Genomic DNA, 20,792 nt, shown 5'->3' with positions numbered 1-20,792 from the left:
CTCCTTTGGAGATATATTAGGACAGTCCAGTTTAAAGCTTAGAGGGTTTCCTGTTACTTGATTCCTTGTTCAAGTCTGGGCTGAATGGCTGAGATGACAGAATCTTGCTTGATTGCTTTGAGCTGATTGAGCAGCTGGAATTTTATTTTCTCTTTCTTGTCTTACCAGCTGAATGGGTTAGAAATGCAAGAACTGGAAATTGAAGAACTGGAGTTTTTATTCTAGGATGTAATATCATATTGGGGACAGATAGATGGGATGACAAGAGAAAGAAGGCAATTTAAAATTAAAATTGTAAGATAGATTTTCAGAAGTCTTTCAGGGATCCATAAAACAAATAAATATAGAGGGAAACATTAGAGACAGTGTTGCATATAAGAAGTGCAAATTTCCACCCTGAGTGGCACCTGGGGGCCTCTACGTTGACTCGAACTGACTTCAGGCCACAGCAATGTCCCTCAAGGCCTTCATGGCTTTCACAAACTCACTTTGATAGTGGGGAATTTGCTTTCCTCGCGGTGATTTCATTAAATGGTTTAATTTCAATCTACATTGTTTCACGAGAGAGAGTTCTGGGTGTGCAAGGAGGCTCGTGGGAGATCAATCACCACGAGCACTTGTAGGATGCTTGAGGCAGCGCAAGACGACCCATAAATATCATCTCCAGTATCAGGGAGAAGTTCTGCAAAATGCTCACTCCCCTCCGACCGGGCTGGGGCTCAGGCTCGCCCCAGTTTGCAGGGATAAGACGAGGCACGCAGGCCACATTCCTTCTCTGCAGCGTTTTCCCCACGGATGAACAGGAACAGGATTCTGAACTGCAATCTCTCCTCTGACCAGCCTCCAGGGAGCAGGGAGGTGCCCCCACTGCTACGTCCGACCACTTGCAGCCGGGTTGCCCAGGGCAGAGAAACACCAAACCCCTCGGAGGGCGCTTTCCCAGCAGCCCAGGCCCCCGCGCCCGGGGCCCGGGAGTCCCTCCCTCCCCTCCCCCGCCGCGGCGATCCCGCGGGCAGGGCCGCCCTCGGGGCGGGGTCAAGTGGCCCAGGCGGGGGGTTGGAAGGGGTTGGAGGTCAGGTGGCTGGCGAGCGGGTGCAGGTCGGGTGCAGGCCGCGAGCCCCCAGCCCCAGAATGGTGCAGGCCTGGTACATGGACGAGTCCGCGGACGACCCGCGGCTGCCGCACCGCGCCGAGCCCAGCCGGCCCGTGGGCCTGGAGCAGCTGCGCCGACTCGGGGTCCTGTACTGGAAGGTGCGCGGGGCCCCGTGGGGCGCGGCTTGGGGATGGGGCTCACGGCCTGACATGAGAGTCTGCGTAGTTTCCCGGTCCCCAGAATGGGCGGTTGGGGAGGGGGAGGTTAGGGGGTGCGATTAGTGCCGCGAACTCCGCGCATGCTCCGGAGCGGGACGGCCGGGGGACTAGGAGGGCGGGGGGGGGGGGGGAGGAAAAAAAAAGCGCGGTGCGCAGGCGCAGTAGCGAAGTTCGGCGGTCGGGATCCCGTGCGCATGCTCCGGGATCTGGCGCTTGGTGCTTTTACAGCGGAGTGATGGGACCGACACGTGCAGGGGAGCAAGGAGCTAGAATTCGCGGTGCCAGTGGCCGCGCTTTATGCCGTGCACCATCCCACTTAGGCGTGCTGGGAAGTGGTGATTTCATGGCCACTTTGGAGACCATGAAAAGAAGCACAGGTTTACTCACATTTCCCTAGGTGGAAAACCGTGGGATGCTCTGTGCTCACGTTCCTTTTAGAGATGGTCGGGCCCCGCTGAGCTGAAGCAAGTGTTAGCCCTGCAGGGAAGCGGGGGACACTGGTGCTGGGAAATGTAGACTGGTGGAGGGATGGGTGCTGGGATGCTGTCTGACTGAAATCTAATCATGAACAGCTTTGTGAGGGTCTGTCTCACAGTGATTCAATACAGAAGTAAAAAAACAAAACAAAAAAAATGTTAGCCTTGTGCTGTGCAGCAGGTTGAGAAGGCTGCTAGTGCCAGGAATTGCTGGATTGCCTTTGAAGCGTGTCCTCTCTAATCAGACTTAGTTTGAGTTTGTAGATGTCGAATTTTTGCAGTGATTATCTTTTCCTCAGCCTAGAGTCACAACCAACCAACCGGAGGTTCCCACCTTCAAAGCAGTCAAAACATATGTAATGTCAAAACATATGAAATGTCTACTATAAGAGGAAAATAAGGTTCCTTTTTTTCATGCATTAATTTACCTGTAGTCCCCAACCACCGGAAGTCAAGTTACTGCTGAACACATGAATGAGAAGCTGTTCATTCATCAACATATAAATGAATCTAAAGGCTAAAGAATTTAGGTGGAGGGAAGGGGACATTGGTGGAAGACGTGGTGTTGGAACATTGTATGCGTAAAGCGCTATCATTGACAGAACTGTAAAATCATGGTGCATTAAGTAAATTAAGAAGAAGTAGCATTTAAAGATCATTTCATAGGGTAAACTCAGTTTCTCCAACTTTTTAGTTCTGCTCTGGAAAGTGACCCAAAAGACTGTCAAAAGATAATAAAACAGGGGCTATATCAAAATCATGTTATGCTTAGGGACTAGAGAGGGAGAGGGTGCTCAACTAGCATAGGGCGGGGGGAGTCCTGAGTTCCATACTTGGCACTTGAATGGTCCCCTGAGCACAGAGCTGGGGATAATCCTCCGTAGTGTGGCCCTCAAACAAAACCAAATGAAAAGTTATGTTTGCGTTATTTTTGCTTGTCTGTTTTGGGGCCACACCAGGTGGTGCTCAGGGTTGACTCTTAGTTGACTCTGGTGACCATCTAGGGCCCAGGGATCAAGTCCAGGTTGGCTGCATGCAAGGCAAGCACCCTACCTGCTGTACTGTCACTCCAGCCCAGAAATTCTGTTTAGTTGGTTCTTAATAAAGTAGATTCCTTACAAAATGTTGAGCAAGATCTCAGAACAGTGTAAGACCTGCTTTTATATGTTGTTAGCCTCAAAGCTATGCTTTCTGAGACCTGTTTAGGATATGAGTTGAGGACTTGCTGATTTGGCAGTACCCAAGGGCTACTCCAGGCATGTCCAGCTCAGAGCTCCAAGATCACTCTTGGTGAAGCCGTGTGGTGCCAGGGATTGAATTGGAACTTCCACATGCAAATCATGGATAACACGACTCTGAGCCATCTCCTTGGCCTTTTGCTTTCTTCATATTAACTATTCTTGGTTAGAGAGAACAGATGGAACACTTTTGCCAAGCTGCTATTAGTGACACATCACAGTGATAGAAAGTTCTTTCACGCATACATTCTCACCACTTGAAGTTAGATTGTTTCAATGTGGCTTTACCAAGTATGCATGCATGTAGACCTGCTAATTTGGGGAGTCAGCTTTGCAGAAATTACCATATAGATGATTAATCCTTTGAGACAGTAAGCTGAAGCTTGCTATTTAATAATTGTTATAAAATGTGTATTTTATTGCAGCATAAAGCAAAATATGCTATACTCATTGCCCGTAATTCTAAGTTGGAGTCATATTAAATTTTGTTTGGGCCATCGAGGGAGTGCTTCATGAAGAAGACATAAAACTAACCTTAAAGAATAAGTAGACTTGGGGCCTGAAGGAATAATGCGGTGGTTCAACATGCCTGCCTTGCAGGTGGCTAGCAGTGAGTTCAAATCCCTGGTGTCCCACATGCAATCCTGGCAGCTCTACTATCTGTGATCCCCCAGGCCACAAGAAATTTCCAGCTATATTACAGCCAGGTGTCTGTGAGCACCGCAAAGTGCGATGCAAGCCCTGTGCATACAACAACTAAAAAGATGTGCAGTCTCGCCCAGGGAGCTTGTATGTGAGCACTGCTGTGACCCCGGGAAGCACTGTGCTTCTTGCTGTGCCTCACACTCTTAGTTGAGACACACAAGTTAGGGTGGTGGTGCTTGGGCTTGGTGCTTGGGCGGGAGCAGTAGCGTGGAGGGTAGGGCGCTTGCCTTGACACCCCTCCCCACATAAAAACAAAAACAGATTGTGGTGCTTTCCAGGGGAAAGGAAGACCCCAACTAGAAGTGACATGAGGACAGTGTGTGTGTGGGGGGGTCTTGGCACTATGATGGTGGTGAAATTGAAGTAACTTTGTACATCAAAGTCATGGGTATTAATACTGTTATAACTACATTATCTAAACTGCAATCACTGTATCACTTTCACTGTCATCCCATTGCTTATTGATTTGCTTGAGCGGGCACCAGTAATGTCTCCATTGTGAGACTTGTTACTGTTTCTGGCATATCAAATACTCCACGGGTAGCTTGCCAGGCTCTGCCGTGCAGGCAAGATACTCTCAGTAGCTTGCAGGCTTCTCTGAGAGGGATGGAGGAATCGAACCTGGTTGGCCTCATGCAAGGCAAATGCCCTACCCACTGTGCTATCCACTCTAGCCCAATAAAAATTTTAAATTATTCACTGTATCACTGTCATCCTGTTTCTCTTCAATTTGCTCGAGTGGGCACCAGTAACGCCTCTATTGTGAGACTTTTTGTTACTGTTTATGGCATATCGAATTCACCACGATAGCTTGCCAGGCTCTGTCTTGTGGGCGAGATACTCTCAGTAGCTTGCCGAGCTCTCTGAGAGGGGCGGAGGAATCGAATCAGGCCAGCCACGTGCAAGGCAAACGCCCTACCCGCTGTGTTATCGCTCCAGCCCTTAAAATTATTATGACTTAAAAATTGAACATTAAAAAAAATTAAAATTTTTTAATGTTGGTTCAATTTTAATTTTTGATTTGAATTCAATCTTTTAATGTTCAAGAGATTGAACATTAATTTTTTTTTTTTTATGTTTTGAGGGCTTCTGGTGGTGTTTGGTGGTCCAGGGCCACATTCTTCCTGATGAAGGGTGGCCGATACAGTTCTTGGGATAGGATCCAGTACCTCCAATATTCAGAGAATGTACTCTACCACAGGGCTACATCCCTGGGTTCTGTAATATAGATTGATTTATTTACTTTTTTGGTGGGGACCACACTCAGTAACTCCAAGGAGTAACTTGGAGTTACTCCTGGCTCTGCACTCAGGAATTCCTCCTGGCAGTGCTTGGGGAGCCATATGGGATGTAGGAGATTGAACCCCCAGTCGGCTACATGCAAGGCAAGTGTCCTGCCCACTGTACTCTGGCTCCTGCTTCCTATAATGTAGATGTGAAAAGAAGCAGGCAAGTAGGACAGGAGTAGAAGAGACACCAGATGATAGAAGGTCATTCCTTCCAGCCAGTGACCTTAGGGATTATATGTAGATTTTGAGAACATCAGGTATTTTGACCCAGCAAAGTAGACTGACCACAGAGACACCATGGGGAGAATAATTGGTCCTGCAGAGTAGGTTGGCAGTGGGCGGAGAGGGTGCCCTGGAACAGAGCTGGTGGCAGGGGGATTAGAAATGTGAAGTAGACTCTCCCAGGAAGGACTGTTGTGGAGAAGGAAGGTGGGAATTGAAAAATTGAAAACAACTCCACTGGTTTTCTTTGTTTTTTGTTTGTTTGTTTGTTTTTTAGCTGTTATAAAGCAAGGGAAACCATGAAAAGAAATGGAGAAAGAAGGGCAGAGAAATTGATTTAGGATTAACAGAAGATGAGATGGCAATTTTGGACTATAAACCTATTGGAGATCCAGAAAGAGGATATTTTTACATTTCCTTGTATTAATGTGACCTCCTTTTTGCTACTGAAACTCTTTTAGCTGGATGCTGACAAGTACGAGAATGATCCAGAATTAGAAAAGATCCGGAAAGAGAGACACTATTCTTGGATGGACATAATAACCATATGCAAAGATAAACTACCAAATTATGAAGAAAAGGTAAGGGGACTCTAAGTTGTTTTGAAAGGGGGAATCATTATATTTATTACTAGTAGACACAGACTGATCCTTCCTATGAATGCTGGCCTGATGGAAGAAGTTGAGAAATATTCCCAACATTTCATATTTGGAAGAGTATATAGAGAATGATTTATTCCCGCCTCCTCTCCTGAGCTTTTTTGTTTGATTTTGGGGCACCCTGGTGCTTGGGCACTACTCCCAGTTTAGTGTTTGGATCACTCCTGGCAATGCTTGAGGGACTAAGTGCTGGGGATTGAACCCCTGCATGCAAAGCATGTGCTCAGCCTGTTCAGCTTTCTTCCCAGCCCTTTCCCCTCCCCGCCCCCCCTCCCCCCACTAAAATGTTTGGCAGATTATCCACTGAAGCCATCTGGACCTGGAGCTTTCTTTGTGGGAAGATTTTTAGGTAGAAAAATTTCATTTTGGGGCCTGGAGTGATAGCACAGCGGGTAGGGCGTTTGCCTTGCACGTGGAAAACCGGGTTCGGTTCCCAGCATCCCATATGGTCCCCTGAGCAATGACAGGAGTAATTCCTGAGTGCAGAGCATCAGGAATACCCCTAAGCATCGCCGGGTGTGACCAAAAAAGGAAAAAAAAATTTGTTTTTTCTGTTTTGGGCCACTCGTAGTTGTGTGCAGGATTTACTCCTGACTCTATGCTCAAGGATCACTCCTGTTGGGCTCAGGGGACCATATGGGATGATGGGGATCAAATCTGGTCAGCCACACGCAAGTCAAGCACCCAACTCACTGTACTATTGCTCCACCTCCTTAATGAAATTCTTTTTTTTTTTTTTTTTTGCTTTTTGGGTCACACATACCTGGCGATGCAAAAGGGTTACTCCTTTTGCTCATGCACTCAGGAATTAGTCCTGGCGGTGCTTGGGGGACCATTTGGGATGCTGGGAATCGAACCCGGATCGGCTGCGTGCAAGGCAAACGCCCTACCTGCTATGCTATTGCTCCAGTCTCAAAATTTCTTTAATAGACCCAGGGCTCTGCAAATGATCAGCTTCTTTTGGACTAAGCTTAGGGTACTTTGTTTCTTTCAAGGTATTTGTCTGTTCCATCTGAGATGTCATATTTATTGGTATAAAGTTATTTCAGATATTTCAAAAAATTCCAAATATTCTTTCAAGTATCCTTTCAAATACTTCAAATATATTTTAAATACTTGAAGTAGCTATAGAATCTGTAGTTCAGATAGTTCAGGCCTGTTTTATTTCTGATGTTAGTGGTTTTTTTCTTTCTTTTTCCCAAGTGAGACCAAAAGATTGTCAATTTCATTATCTTAAAGAACTTTTGGTTTCACTGACTTTCTCTGGTTTCCATTACATTGCACTTTCCTCTGGTCTTTATTTGCCTTCTACTCACTTTGGGCTTAATTGCTCTGTACCAGTCTGCTTTCATTTTTGCTGGGACCCTCAAGTGGGTCTCAGGAAGCCAAGGCTCCCCTTCCAGTGACTTTCAGCCAACTGGTCAGCGATTCAGTGTGAGGGTCTGAACTCTGCAGTGATGCCGCTCGGTCCCTGGGGTGCCAGAGGTTACCTGAGCCACCCAGTAATCTCAGGCGTCTTCATGGCTATACTCAGTGATGCTTGGCGGACCATGTAGTTTCTTGTTTGCCAGTTTCTTAATGTGGATACTGAGGTCACTGACTTGAAATCCTCTCCTTCCCCTCCCTCCCTCTTTTCCTCCCTCCCTCTCTTTCTCCTTCCCTCCCTTCCTCCCTTCCTTCTCTTTTGTTTGTGGGTCACACCTGACATTGCTCAAAGATCAGTCTTGACTCCGCACTCAGGGGTCACTCTGGGTGGAGCTGGCTTCATATGGGGTGCTGAGGATTGAACCTGTGTCAACAACCAGATTCTCCCCGCTGTGTTATTGCTGTGGCCCAGCTCTTTCTCCTTTTCTTTCTTTGTTTTGCATCTTGGGCCACACCCAGTGATGACCAGGGGTTGCTCTGGTTCTGCACTCAGTAATTACTCCTGGCGGTCCTGGAGGTGGTGGTGCTGGGAATTGAACCTGGGTTGGCCGTATTCTTTTCAGGCTTGCTGTACTACTTGCTGACTGTGCTAAGGCTCTCGCCCCACCCTTTTCTTTTTAAATGTCAGTACTCTATTGCTTCCCTCTGAATGGTGCTTCTGTGTCATTTACAAATTTTGATTTGTTTTTATTTAGTTATGAATACCTCCAAATTAATTTACTTTTTGCTTCTTCTTTGTAGTTAGGGTTTTTCTTTTTAGGCACATTCAGCAGGTGCTCGGAAGCTACTTCCAGCTTTGTGCTCAAGATTCACTTTTTTTTTTTTTCTTTTTTGGTCACACCTGGAGATGCACAGGGGTCACTCCTGGATCTGCACTCAGGAATTACCTCTGGAGGTGCTCGGGGGACCATATGGGATGCTGGGATTCGAACCCGGGTCGGCTGCGTGCAAGGCAAATGCCCTACCCGCTGTGCTATCACTCCAGCCCCACAGGATTCACTCTTGAGGATGCTTAGAGTACTGTGGTTGCCAGGAATTGAACCAAGGTTGGCTGTGAGCAAAGCAAGTCCCTTAACTCTTGCACTAGCTCTCTGGCCCCTTGTTTTCTACTTCAATTTGTGTGTGTGTGTTTTTTTAAGCTATGTGTTCCTATCCTAATATTTTGCTGGCTTTCCAATTTTTTTTTTACTTGATTGATTTCTAAATTGATTTCTAAATTCACTTGGTGAATAAACTTTTTTGATTTGCATTCTTATAAATATATTGAAACTTATTTTATGTTCTGGGAGGTAGTCTGCCTTGTTGAGTGCTTCATGGAAAGCCTGGGAAGAATATGCATTCCTGTTGTTGGTTGAAGTATTCCATGAATGTCAATTAGATCCAGTTGATTGATGGTGGTATTCAGTTCAACTACATCCTTACTGATTTTCTGCCTACAGTATCTGTCATTTACTGATGGTAGTGTTGAAATCCCCAACTATTTCTTCCTGAAGTTCTATTAACTTTGGCCTCATGTGTTTTGATGTTCTGTTAAGACAAATACATGTTCAAGATTTTTATGACCCAGGGGCCAGAGAGGGCCCAGCAGGCTGGAGTGCATAATTTGCATTCAGGAGGCTTAGTTGTGATCACAGGCAACACAGAGTTCCCTGAGCACTGCCGTGAGTAACTCCTTCAGCACGACTGGATATGTGCTACCAGCTTCACATTGTAATGACCCAGAAATTTGGCCCTTTAAAATTTTCTTTTCTTTTCTGGGCCACACACAGTAGTGTTCTGGGGTTCCTTCTTGCTCTGCACTCGGGAATTACTTCTGGTGGTGCTCAGGGATCCATACAGGATGCTGGTGGTGGGGGGGGGCGGGGAGGAGGGTCATACCTGGGTCCAATCATGTAAAAGACTAATGTTGCATTATCACTCCGACCTGAAATTTGACCCTGTGTTTGGTCACCTAATATACTTTTATCACTGTTGATTTTCTTGTTCTGAAGCCTGCTTTTTCTGAAATTAATATAGTTGTTTTATTTTTCAGTTCAGGGAAGGCCTCTTAAGGGGACTACTTAAGGGGACTGGGGGCTACTCCTAGCGATGCTTGACCTTGCTCTGCATGCCTGCAGGTTTAGTGCTCGGGCTGAGCAATGCAGTGCTCCTTGGACCCAGCAGTGCTGGGGATCACCTGGGCCACTCCTGGTGAGACTTGAGAAACCAGGTAGTGACAGAGATATAGCTCCCCTCCTTGGGAGTGCCTCTATGCTTCTCGAGTACCACTGGGTGTGAGTCCCTATGAGCAAAAGCAGGGAGGATAGGAGCCAGTTATCCAGTGTGGCTTCTGCACCGCAAATCTGGGACCATATGAGCATCAGAATGAGTCATGATGGAGCTCAGCAGGCTGAGCACATTTTGGTTTTTTTTTTTTTTTTTTTTTTTGCTCTTTGGGTCTCACCCGGCAATGCACGGGGGTTACTCCTGGCTCTGCACTCAGGAATTACTCCTGGCAATGCTCAAGGAACCATATAGGATGCTGGGAATCAAACCCGGGTCAGCCGCATGCAAGACAAATGCCCTACCCGCTGTGCTGTCACTCCAACCCCTGAGCACATGTTTTACCTGCAGGAGGCCTGGGTTTGAACCCCATTAACACATGGTCCCCTGCGCACCAACTGGGATTGATCCTTGAGCACTCCCTGGTGTGGCCCCCAAACCAAACCAACAGAACAAAAAAACCCAGAATGAATCATGAGAGAAATGGATGGTGGAACTAGTGGGTAAAATAAGGATCCGGTGTCAAGAGCTACAGGCCTATCTGCTTCTCCTTAGAGAGAAGGCCAGCTCAGAGGTCGAGGATCTTCCCCGTTTTCATAGCCCAGTAGTTCACTGGTTCAGGCAGGCATCATTAAGGCTTTCTGAAGCTGCTGAGCACCAGTGTAATAACCACAGTCTACCACTATCACTATTATCCCGTTGTTCATCGATTGCTCGAGTGGGCACCAGTAACATCTTCATTCATCCCTGTCACGTGCCTATGCAGCCCAATGGCATCTGCTTGCTCCAGGAACACGAAGAGCATGTTATTGTTACTGTTACTGTTTTTGGCATATCAAATACGTCATGGGTAGCTTGCCAGGCTCTGCCGTGCAGGTGGGATATCCTTGGTAGCTTGCCAGGCTCTCCGAGAGGGACGGAGGCTTTTGGGGTGGCCTCTAATCGTCCTTACGGGTGTTCCCAGTCTATCGAAAGCAAGCTTTTGGTCGGCTGGCATGCTGTAATGATCCGCACACTGGCAAACATGCACTGCCTGCATCTCTGGGCAGCACCCGGGACATTTGCAGCCTCAGCTTGATCTCCTTGAGTTTAATGGAATGCGCTGGAGGTTGTTGGCAGCTGCCAGAGCAGAACCCCCTCACGGAGGGTCTGTGCCAGGTCGAACACCCACGCCGAGACCTAGGTCACCTGGTGGCTGGCGGGCAGCACCCTGTAGTGGATGAGCCACTGCGTGCACTGCTGCCACGGCTCCATGCCCAATGGCGTAGCAACTCGGCCTGGCCGCCATCCCTCCATGCTAAGAGAAGTATCACTGTATCACTGTCATCCCATTGTTCATCGATTTACTCGAGCAGGCACCAGTAACGTCTCCATTCCTCCCAGCCCTGAGATTTTAGCAGCCTCTCCTTACTCATCTTTCCCAATGATTGGAGACTCTTTCAGGGTCAGGGGAATGAGACCTATCATTACTGTTTTTGACATATCGAACATGCCATGGGTAGCTTGCCAGGCTCTGCCTGTGCGGGTGGGATACTCTTGGTAGCTTGCTGAGCTCTTTGAGAGTTACATATATATATGTATATATATATACATATATATATGTATATATATGTATATATATATATACATATATATGTACATATATATATATATATATATATATATATATACATCACTGTATCATTGTCATCCTGTTGATCATCGACTTGCTCAAACGGGCCCAGTAATGTCTCCATTCATCCTAGCCCTGAGATTTTAGCAGCCTCTCTTTACTCGTCCTTCCTAATAGTGCCATATTAGAGGCTCCATTATATATATATACATATATATAATGTATATATATTATAATATATTATATATAATCCATAAATATACATGTATATGTATATATACATATATATTTTTTACTCTATGATTTGTTGCCTACTGTCTGAACTCCATCAAATATGGTGTGGTAATTAATTTGTCACGCGACCGCTTTGTGGCCTTTGGGAAGCAGCCTGGAGCATGGTGGCGATTGGGTAGTGGAGGTCAGCTGCCAGGACTGGGTCCCTTGGGGTGGGGAGGGTTCTCACCTGCCCCCCTCTGGGGCGCCCCGAGTGAAAACGGCCTGGTGCGGAGTCCGGTGGCATGGCTATGGGGGCCTCATTTCATACCCACGTCTGGGAGGAGCAGCTGTTCTCAACGGCTGCTAAAAGAAGTAACTCTGCAAATCTCGAATTGTGACAGAGGCTGCCAGATGGGGCTATCACTGTAAAGAAGCCTGCAGATAGCAACCTAGTTCGCGAGTTTCACACCAACACTGAGAGTCCTCACATACCACCCACTGAGCAAGCAGGATGCTCCGCAGGATTCCCACGAGAGAGGCACGAGCTGATCCCGTCCCAGGAAAGCTAAGAAAGCCATGAAGTGATTATCCCAAAGGGAAGATGGTCATCTTAGCAGAATAAGAGAGAAGCCCCGATCAGGAAGAGGGGTTTTATTCCAAGAGAGGAGATGACTTCTGTTTCTAGAAAATGACAGTTATAGAAATATGACTGTAAACATGACACTCTCTGAGCCCTTCTTTTGGTGGGGGAGGGTTTGGACCATACCTGGCAGTGCTTGGCGGCCACTCAGCTCTGTGTACAGGAGTCTCTTCTGGAGGTGCTTGGGGACCATGGGGTACCAAGGATCAAACCTGGGCCTCACGCAAGGTAAACATGTGCTCAGCTCTTTCAGCTCTCTCTGACCATTTTATGCAAGATAAAGTACCACTACAAAGATAAGAAATCCAAAATCCCACATCATGGTGCAGCACCAGGAGAATCTCAAAGATCATTCATGCACTTAGTGAGAAGTGATAGCATTTTGCCAGGCATGGCAGACCGATAAGAACTAACCGATAAGAACTCTTTGACATAGAGCAGAGTAAGGAGACAAAAATGACACAACGCATCCATCTTTAAACAAGTTCCATGGAATTATCATTACTTTTGTTTCTAGTTATTTTAGTAGTGGTGGTTCACCTGTTTATGCTTTTATTTTTAGAAATAATACACAGAAGTCTTCCAAACTCAGAAATTACAGCCTGGAGTCTGGGAACCTTTACGGTGGGTTTAGTAAACAGAGCCCAGGAGAACCTGGGTTCTGGGCCTGGTGTTAGCAACATAGTCTTGGGAAGTGGTCATCATCTTCAGTTTGTTAGGTTGTCACTGAAAGAAAATTGTCACAAGAAAAGAGTACCTCTAGGGACCTGGGAAAGTAGTTCAGTGGCAGGGCACTCGCTGTACAGGCATGAGGGCATAAGTTCAATCCCCAGAATCGCCCGACACGCTGAGTGTGATCCCAGAAGCACTGCCATGTGCATCCTGGCCCCGTGACAAAGGACACCATCTACAGCACACTGCAGCCAGGTGTGTGCGAGCTCTGGGCTGCTGTGTGCAGCTCCTGGTGAGCACTGTAGCCAAAGTGTAAGGCCTGCAACCGAGTGTGTGTGACCCCCCCCCCAGCCCCCTCAACCCATCCCCCTTCCAGTCATCACAACAGTCACAATAACAACAAAAGGGAAGGGGTGGGGGAAAAAAACCCTCTGGTCCCCAACAGGTAAAGACAACTTTGAAACAAAGTTGGCTCTCTCAGTTGAATAAGGTTACTTGTAACAATAATGTTCTGCAGTAGTTATTTTTCCTCATTGTGCACCTATCAGTAATGGTGTATTTACTAATGAGCGCTCAGAAATGCCCACAAAGCTTACAGAAGTCCACACCACCATCTCCCAGTAAGGCAGAGTAATAGCAAACCCATTTCTTTTCCATCTCCAACAATCAAAATAGACAAAATATATGAAACAGTGGTGTGCAATCCAGCAGACGGCAGAACACGGGAGAAAGTGATTCCTAAGACAGAAAACAGGTGAAGTGGGCATGTCGAGAAGAAAACCTGAGAGAGCTCTTGATGTTGGAAAAGCGGAGGTGGTGCCTGAGTGGAGGAGACACAGTGGAGAATCTGAAGAGTCCAAGGGCTCCGGAAAAACCTACATGCCCAGGGGAAAGGCGGTGGACAGAAAACGCCACAGAGGTTTTCCGTCTCTCAGATTCTTTCATCCAAGCATCAGTCAGTGCACGTGTGTGTAGGAAAACTACCTGAGACTGGGGAAGAAACATCCAGAGAATTTAGAGTTAGAGGTGAGGACCTGTTAACTCACCCAGGTCTAGGAGTAGAGCCTGTCCTACCAACTGGCTGTAAGGCCTCGTCACTCATTTGGGTCTGCACACGTGGATTGCTCTTCAGTAATAATGAGCTGCAGGCTGAGTCTCACTGCAGTCTCCCTAACCAACCTCTAAATAAAGACCCCAAAGAGTCAGATTGTTTTCAGTACACTTGCATACATTCCAGAACAAAGCTCTCAAGAGTATTTATAGGCATGCGAAAATACCCAGAACCCAGGAACAAAAATCACAATGTCTGGCATCCAATCAGAAATTACAAGGCATGTAGAGAAGAAAACATGACGTTTAATGAGAAGACAAATCAATCAACCCAAACCAACTCAGACTTGACACAGATGTTAGAACTCGCAGAGGCATTTAAAACAATCATTATAACTATCCCATATGTTAAGAAAGTTAAAATCATGCAAAGATTGTAAAAGCAAAAGACCCCCACATTGAACTTCTAGAGATGAAAACTCAACGTCTGATTAGATGGAAAAACGTGCATACGGTGGGATGAATAGCAGATTAGATGTTGCAGGAGAAAAGATCATCGAATTTGAAAACCTAGCAATAGATAACACGTAAAACATCCAGAGAAAAGATGAGAAAGAAGAAGAAAATGTGGATAACAGTAGTGCTCAAAGGACCTTGTTGAATGGGCTTTGAACTCAGGCCATTTCAACTATCATGTTGGCCTGCTCCTGACCTTCTAATGTATCCTTCTCTCCTTCCCTCCCTCCCTCTCTCCCTCCCTCCCTTCCTTCCTTCTCTTAATTTTTGGGTCACACCTGTTGGTTCAGAGAGGCTGCTGTGTTTGCTGGGTAATGAGGAGAAACCAGGGTATCTGTGTGAGTGTCACCCATCCACACCCACCCACACCCCAGTGTCTCTGAGCTAGTTCCTTCACAGTCATATAGAGATGCCAGTAGTGAGTAGTATCTGTAAACCGTTTAGTATGTAGCCCTGCACAGTTAATATTTGAACACCAATTCCACCCCCACCACCGGAGTTTGGATATTTCCATCCCAAACCCCAATTCCTGTTTTAAAGCAGAACTGAAATAATTAATTTTGTATTGTACATTATGAGCAAACCACTGAAAATGGTCCAAAAGAGTTTCCTTAGAGGAAAGTGTGTGAAGATTGTTGAATTTCACCCAGGGGTCACTAACCCCCTCTATAAAAGATCACTAACATGTTGTTAAAGGTTGAGCCTTATGTGCTTATATCTATATCTATATATCTATATCTATATATATCTATATAGATATATCTATATACTATATAAATATATATCTATATTTATATATCTGTAAAAATATATTCCCTTCTAAGATTGGTTCCCTTCTACTTCAAACCCCATCAAATGTGGTGCATTACTCTTAGGGTATGAGTGGTGTCAGGTATGAGATGTCCAGGGATAGCTTTACTCATGGGTGAGGCTCGGCCTGAGCTTGTGGAGAGCGGCTGTGAGCATGGTGGCAGTTGAGGTTTTCGGCTGCCCAGGCCGGGTCCCTGGGGGCGGGGAGGGCTCTCACCCGCCCCACTCCAGGGCGCCCGGAATGAAACAGCCTAGCGTGTGGTCCGGCGTCATGGTTATGGCACTGTTAATTCTTTCTTTTACTTCTAGTTGGTTGCTAGCCCATATGAAATATCCTAGCTGCCCCCCATATTATACTACTTCCAATTTTGATGGCCAGAATCTCCATGGACATCAACTCTGGTCTTTGAAGGCTGTGGCCAGTGATTGCTGACATGCGTGATCGATCTCTGGGTAGACTGAGAGAATTCCCTCCTGTTCTAGATTAAGATGTTTTACGAGGAGCACTTGCACTTGGACGAAGAGATTCGCTACATCTTGGATGGCAGTGGGTACTTTGATGTAAGGGATAAGGAGGACCAGTGGATCCGGATTTTCATGGAGAAAGGAGACATGATCACTCTTCCCGCGGGGATTTATCACCGCTTCACCCTGGACGAAAAGGTAGGATTGCTGTGTTTCATGTTTAAATCTGTTGGTCCTTGGGGTGTTGGAAACTTCCATGGTGTTTTTTCCACTGCGCTGCTAGAACCCCTGCTCCGAGCAGGTACCAGCGCCCCGAGAGCCCCTTTAGCTCCTAGCCCACAGGGAGGGCCTGCTGGAGGCTGTGCTGGAACATACCACTGGCCAAGGAAGCGGCCATGTGAGCAGGAAGTGGTCCCCCCCACCCTTTTACTGGAGACCACGCTGAGATTCTGGGGTAGGGGTTTCCCAAAGTGAGTGCAGGAGGTGGCGATCGTAGCCTCAGGTGCACTTGGGAGGTGCCTTTTCTATCTTTGAAGAAAGTAGATTTCTAGGGAAGCACCAAGGGATTTTTTTTTTCCTCTAAAAAAAGGGTGGTGATAGGCTCAATAAATATATAGCTTTGTGAGGTATCTCTAGAGTTTTTGTCACTTTATCTTATAAAGGACTGGAGCGATAGCACAGTGGGTAGGGCGTTTGCCTTGCACATGGCTGACCCAGGTTCGATTCCTCCGTCCCTCTTAGAGAGCCTGGCAAGCTACTGAGAATATCCTGCCCACATGGCAGAGCCTGGCAAGCTACCGTGGTGTATTCGATATGCCCAAAACAGTAACAACAAGTCTCACAATGTAGACGTTACTGGTTCCCGCTCGAGCAAATCGATGAACAATGGGACAGCAGTGCTACAGTGCTACAATCTTATTAAAGTATTTTTCTGTTCTCCAGCACATGTATCTGATCCTGTTTCACCATTTTTAAGAGCATTTCATTTTCGATCTGATCAGTGAGGCATTATAGTCATTAATGTTGGACAGTAGAAACAGAACTAATTGTTTTTGTTTTGTTGGGATGAGACTGCTCCCAAGCAGTGCTCAGGAGGTCTGGGAGTTCCACCGGTGATTTTTGAGCAACAGGGCTGGTGGCTCAGTATAAGGCACCAAGGCTGCAGTATTACTCAGGCCCTGCAGTGTTGGGGATACTTGGGCCGCCCCGATGGTTGTTGGGGGCCTCCAGGGCTGCACCTGATGATGCTTGGGGGGCCAGGTGGTGCTGGGAGTCAAACCCCTAAGTACCGTACTATCTCCTGGCCCCTCAACATACAAGGAGATGCAGTGAAGGACCTACCTCACTGTCCCTTGCTTCTCACCCTTGGCTTCTCTCCCTGAACGTAACCAGTATCAGAGCTTTCAGTATCTTGTGAGAGAGATACAGTGGCACATGTGAATCAGTACGGTTTCTTCTTTGTAACACAAGATGTAGCAACTTCCATATGTAGTTCTGTGTTTTTCAGTGTTTTCCTCTTCCTATGCTTGAGGCGGGGCGGGGGGGATGGGGGTCATTTCGTATCAGTATGTGAGTGCATGGGCTCGTGTACAGAGCAAGTACCCATGCTTGGATGGACCTAAAACTATAGTTGACTCCAGTGAATGGCGATCCCTAACGATGCGGTCGAAGTTGTGTCCAGTTTTTTTGGCATTATAAATGGTGCTGTAATCAATAAACCTTAAACATGTACCATTTGTACCATGTAGTAAGTTTGCCTGTAGGATAAGTTCCTAATACTGAAATCTGGATTAAAAGACACCGAGGGGCTGGAGAGATGGTGCAGCAAGTAGGGCACTAGCCTTGCAGGTGACCTAGCAGGGTCACCTGGAGCCCTGCCAATAGTGGTCCTTGAGCACTGCCAGGAGTGATCCTTGAGCACAGAGCAGGAGTAATCCCCGAGTACCGCTGAGTATGGTCCCTGCCCCCAGAACGAATAGGAACAAAACCAGATTTGTCATCTTGATGGGCATTGCCAAAGTATCCGCCCCCACCACCACCATGCTCAGCAGGGAGCCCGTAAGTGCCTAGGAAATGGGGTCCAAGGAAATAGAAGCAGTGGGGATGGGTCCTTCCACAGCTCAGCTGCTTCTGTCTAGTGCATTAATCTGTGTCAACTGCACCTCGGAGCTGATTGTCATTGCCCCTGTGTACCAGTGCCATGGGCATGGGCACCTGACGGTCACCTTCAGGCCATAAGATGTAGCTGAAGTGTTAAATCTGAACAGTAGGAATCACTAGGAAAGTTCTCTTGCAGCGGGTCTGATGTATATGGGGTATGTTTGTGTGTTTTCTAGAACTACGTGAAAGCCATGCGGCTGTTTGTGGGGGAACCCGTGTGGACGGCGTACAACCGGCCAGCTGACCATTTCGAGGCTCGGGGCCAGTATGTGGAATTTTTGGCACAGACAGCATAACGGTGCTCCATCTGCAGTGCTCCCACAAACCCCTTCACCCCCGAGGAAGGTCCTGACATGTTAACTGTTGAAAAAAAAAAAAAAAGTCCATCATTTTCTCCTGGCTTTTATACCCTAGACTTGCAGCTAGGTGAGGTTAATGCAAAAAGCTGATGTACCATTTTTAACAGGGAAGCGACGGTTGAAACATAAGACAAATTATGTTCATTTTTAGTCATGAAATTTGCTCCTCCGTGGATGGACGTGGAGAGTAAGCTGAGTGAAATCAGTCAGAGGGAGAGGGACAGACGTAGAGTGATTGCACTCATTTGTGGAATGAAAAAAATTAACAACCCACAGTATGTGAATAATATTCAAAGACAGTAAAAACAAGGGCCAGTAGGACTGGTCTGTGGTAGGAATTTTGTGACAAATGGGGAGGGGGAGTGCAGTTTAAGCAGAGAAGGGACCATTATGACAATGATAGTTGGACATTATCATTCTGGGCAAGACCTGAGTACTGAAAGGAGGTAAAGTGATATGCACGATACTCTTTCAGGAACAGGATTGCAAACCACAGTTCCTAAAATGAAAATAAAGAGAGAGATAAAAGAAAAGTCTGCCATAGGGACCAGAGCGATAGCGCAGTGGGTAGGGCACGCGGCCCACCTGGGTTCAATTCCCAGCATCCCATATGGTCCCCTGAGCACTGCCAGGAGTACTTCCTGAGTGAAAAGCCAGGAGGAACCCCTGTGCATCACTGGGTGTGGCCCAAAAAGCAAAAAAAAAAAAAAGTTTCCCATAGATGTGAGCTTTGGGGCTGCGGCAGGGGGAGGAGGAGGTGGGCAGGTGATTGGGAGGAAAACTGGGACATTGGTGGTGGTAAATGTACACCAATGAACACTGTATGACTGAAACCTAATCATGAACACCTTTTTAACTGTATATCTCATGGTGATTCAATAAAAAAGAAAAAAATATATGTTCGTTTTCAGTAATTCAATATGTGAGATGTGGTGCCCTGTACTTGAATGTGTGTTCGACTCTAACCTGAGTCAGTCTTACTGACTCCGGTGTGGCTACTTAGTGGAACAACCAGGACCAGGATGAGCCTTCTAGCAGACACGGGTCAGTGCGCTGCCTTGTCCAGTAGGTCTGACCTGATCCAAGAGACGGGTCTCTTCCCCAAAAGGGGCAGCAGACACTGTGTTCTTTTTCAGAATAAAGAAACCTTCACTTAATGCTTGTGACTTGGAATTACTTTATATTTATTTATATACATATAAATAAATTTATATGTATTTATAACATAAATATATATATAATATATATATAAATATATATTTATATATATATAAATATATATATAAAATACACCTGCAGTATAAATATCTTTTCTGATGTATCCTCTCTTGAGCTTCTTTATTTGGGGGTGGGGGTATACCCAGCAATGCTCAGGGCTTACTCCTGGCTCTGGAATTTCGGGGTTAGGGGCCAGAGCAGAAGCATAGTGGGTAGGGCATTTGCCTTCCACACAGCTGACCCAGGTTTGATTCTTGGCGTTCCATTTTTGCCCTCCCAGCACCCCCAGTAGTAACCCCTGAGCTTTGCTGGGTGTGACCCCCAAAAGAGAAGAAAAAATTAATTTTGGGGACATCAAATCATCAATAAGTTTTGTGCTGTTATAAAAGGTCAAGGACAGTAGTTTTTTGTGATACAAGGGATCAGTGCTATCATGATATTATGGAGAAAAGTGATTACTCACCAGTTTATAACAAATTGGCAATCTTTTAAAACTATTAAACCATTAAACCAAGATCCCTCTCCACACGTTTGGATGAGCCTCATGCATGAAGGAACCCAGGTGTGTGAGACCGGGGCTGAGATCTCCAAGCATGCTCGGATTGAGACTGGGCCTCTTCCACCCAGATGCCCCATTTTCCAGTAGCTAGGAGGTCACACCCACAAACTGCCCGCACCCCCGTCCCCACTCCCTGCACCATGTAATCCTATCAACGGCCAACATCCAGAGACTATAAACCAAGCTCCTGGAAGCCTAGTTCTCCCTCTCAGAGAACCTGGCAAGCTACTGAGAGTTTCCTGCCCACATGGGAGAGAGCCTGGCAAGCTCCCCGTGGCGTCTTCATATGCCAAAACCAATAACAGTGATGGGTCTCATTCCCCTGACCCTGTAAGAGCCTCCAATGTGGCATCATTGGGAAGGACAAGTAAAGAGAGGCTTCTAAAATCTCAGCCCTAGGACGAATAGAGATGTTACTGAGACTGCGCGAGAAAATGGACAGTCAACTGGATGATGATGATGATGTATTTATTGTCCTACAATACTTTTATTAATGGTTTATCATGGACATAATACCAACACCACATCCATCACCAGTGTATCTGTCTACTCCCCTCTCTCTTCACCCACCCTCCCTCTCACCTACTCCTCAATTCAGTTGTGTCAGTTCTCCAGTCATATTGACTTTGAATCTTTATTGCTACCTCCCTGTGTATTTTTAAGTCTTTATATTAGAAAGATCATTCTGTATCTGTTCCTTTCATTCTGGCTGATTTTACTCAGCACGACATCCTTGAATTCTATCTCTGTTGCTGCAAACTGCTGCAGATTTTGTTCTTTCTTAGAGTTGCATAGTATCCTATTACCACAACTTTTTTTTTTTTCTTGGTCACCTCTTTCTGAGAAGTGCTCTACCACAATTTCTTAATTCTTCATCTGTAGTTGGTCCTTTGGGTTGTTTCCATATCTTGGCTATTGTACAAGTGCA

General features: G+C 46.4%; 1 protein-coding gene across 1 annotated transcript; it reads left to right on the top strand.

Annotated features, from left to right (window-relative positions):
* The first annotated feature begins 1,000 nt into the window (after positions 1 to 1,000).
* On the top strand, positions 1,001 to 19,021 carry ADI1 (acireductone dioxygenase 1). The gene is made up of 4 exons (XM_055121643.1): positions 1,001 to 1,251; positions 5,703 to 5,822; positions 15,587 to 15,766; positions 17,905 to 19,021. Exons 1-4 carry the CDS (start codon positions 1,132 to 1,134, stop codon positions 18,022 to 18,024), a joined length of 540 nt encoding a protein of 179 aa, XP_054977618.1. The 5' UTR covers positions 1,001 to 1,131; the 3' UTR covers positions 18,025 to 19,021.
* The last annotated feature ends 1,771 nt before the right edge of the window (positions 19,022 to 20,792 follow it).

This window comes from Sorex araneus, chromosome X, assembly GCF_027595985.1.
Source record: "Sorex araneus isolate mSorAra2 chromosome X, mSorAra2.pri, whole genome shotgun sequence".
In the NCBI taxonomy this organism is placed as follows: Eukaryota; Metazoa; Chordata; class Mammalia; order Eulipotyphla; family Soricidae; genus Sorex; species Sorex araneus.
The sequence above is the reverse complement of the archived record's forward strand: the minus strand, read 5'-3'. Positions and strand labels throughout refer to the sequence as shown.

Bases quoted from the DNA above. Each gene is read 5' to 3' on its own strand.
- ADI1 (XM_055121643.1), top strand. From the start codon at position 1,132: ATGGTGCAGGCCTGGTACATGGACGAGTCCGCGGACGACCCGCGGCTG. The intron at 1,252-5,702 runs GTGCGCGGGGCC...AAACTCTTTTAG, and splicing joins TCGGGGTCCTGTACTGGAAG to CTGGATGCTGACAAGTACGA. The intron at 15,767-17,904 runs GTAGGATTGCTG...TGTGTTTTCTAG, and splicing joins GCTTCACCCTGGACGAAAAG to AACTACGTGAAAGCCATGCG.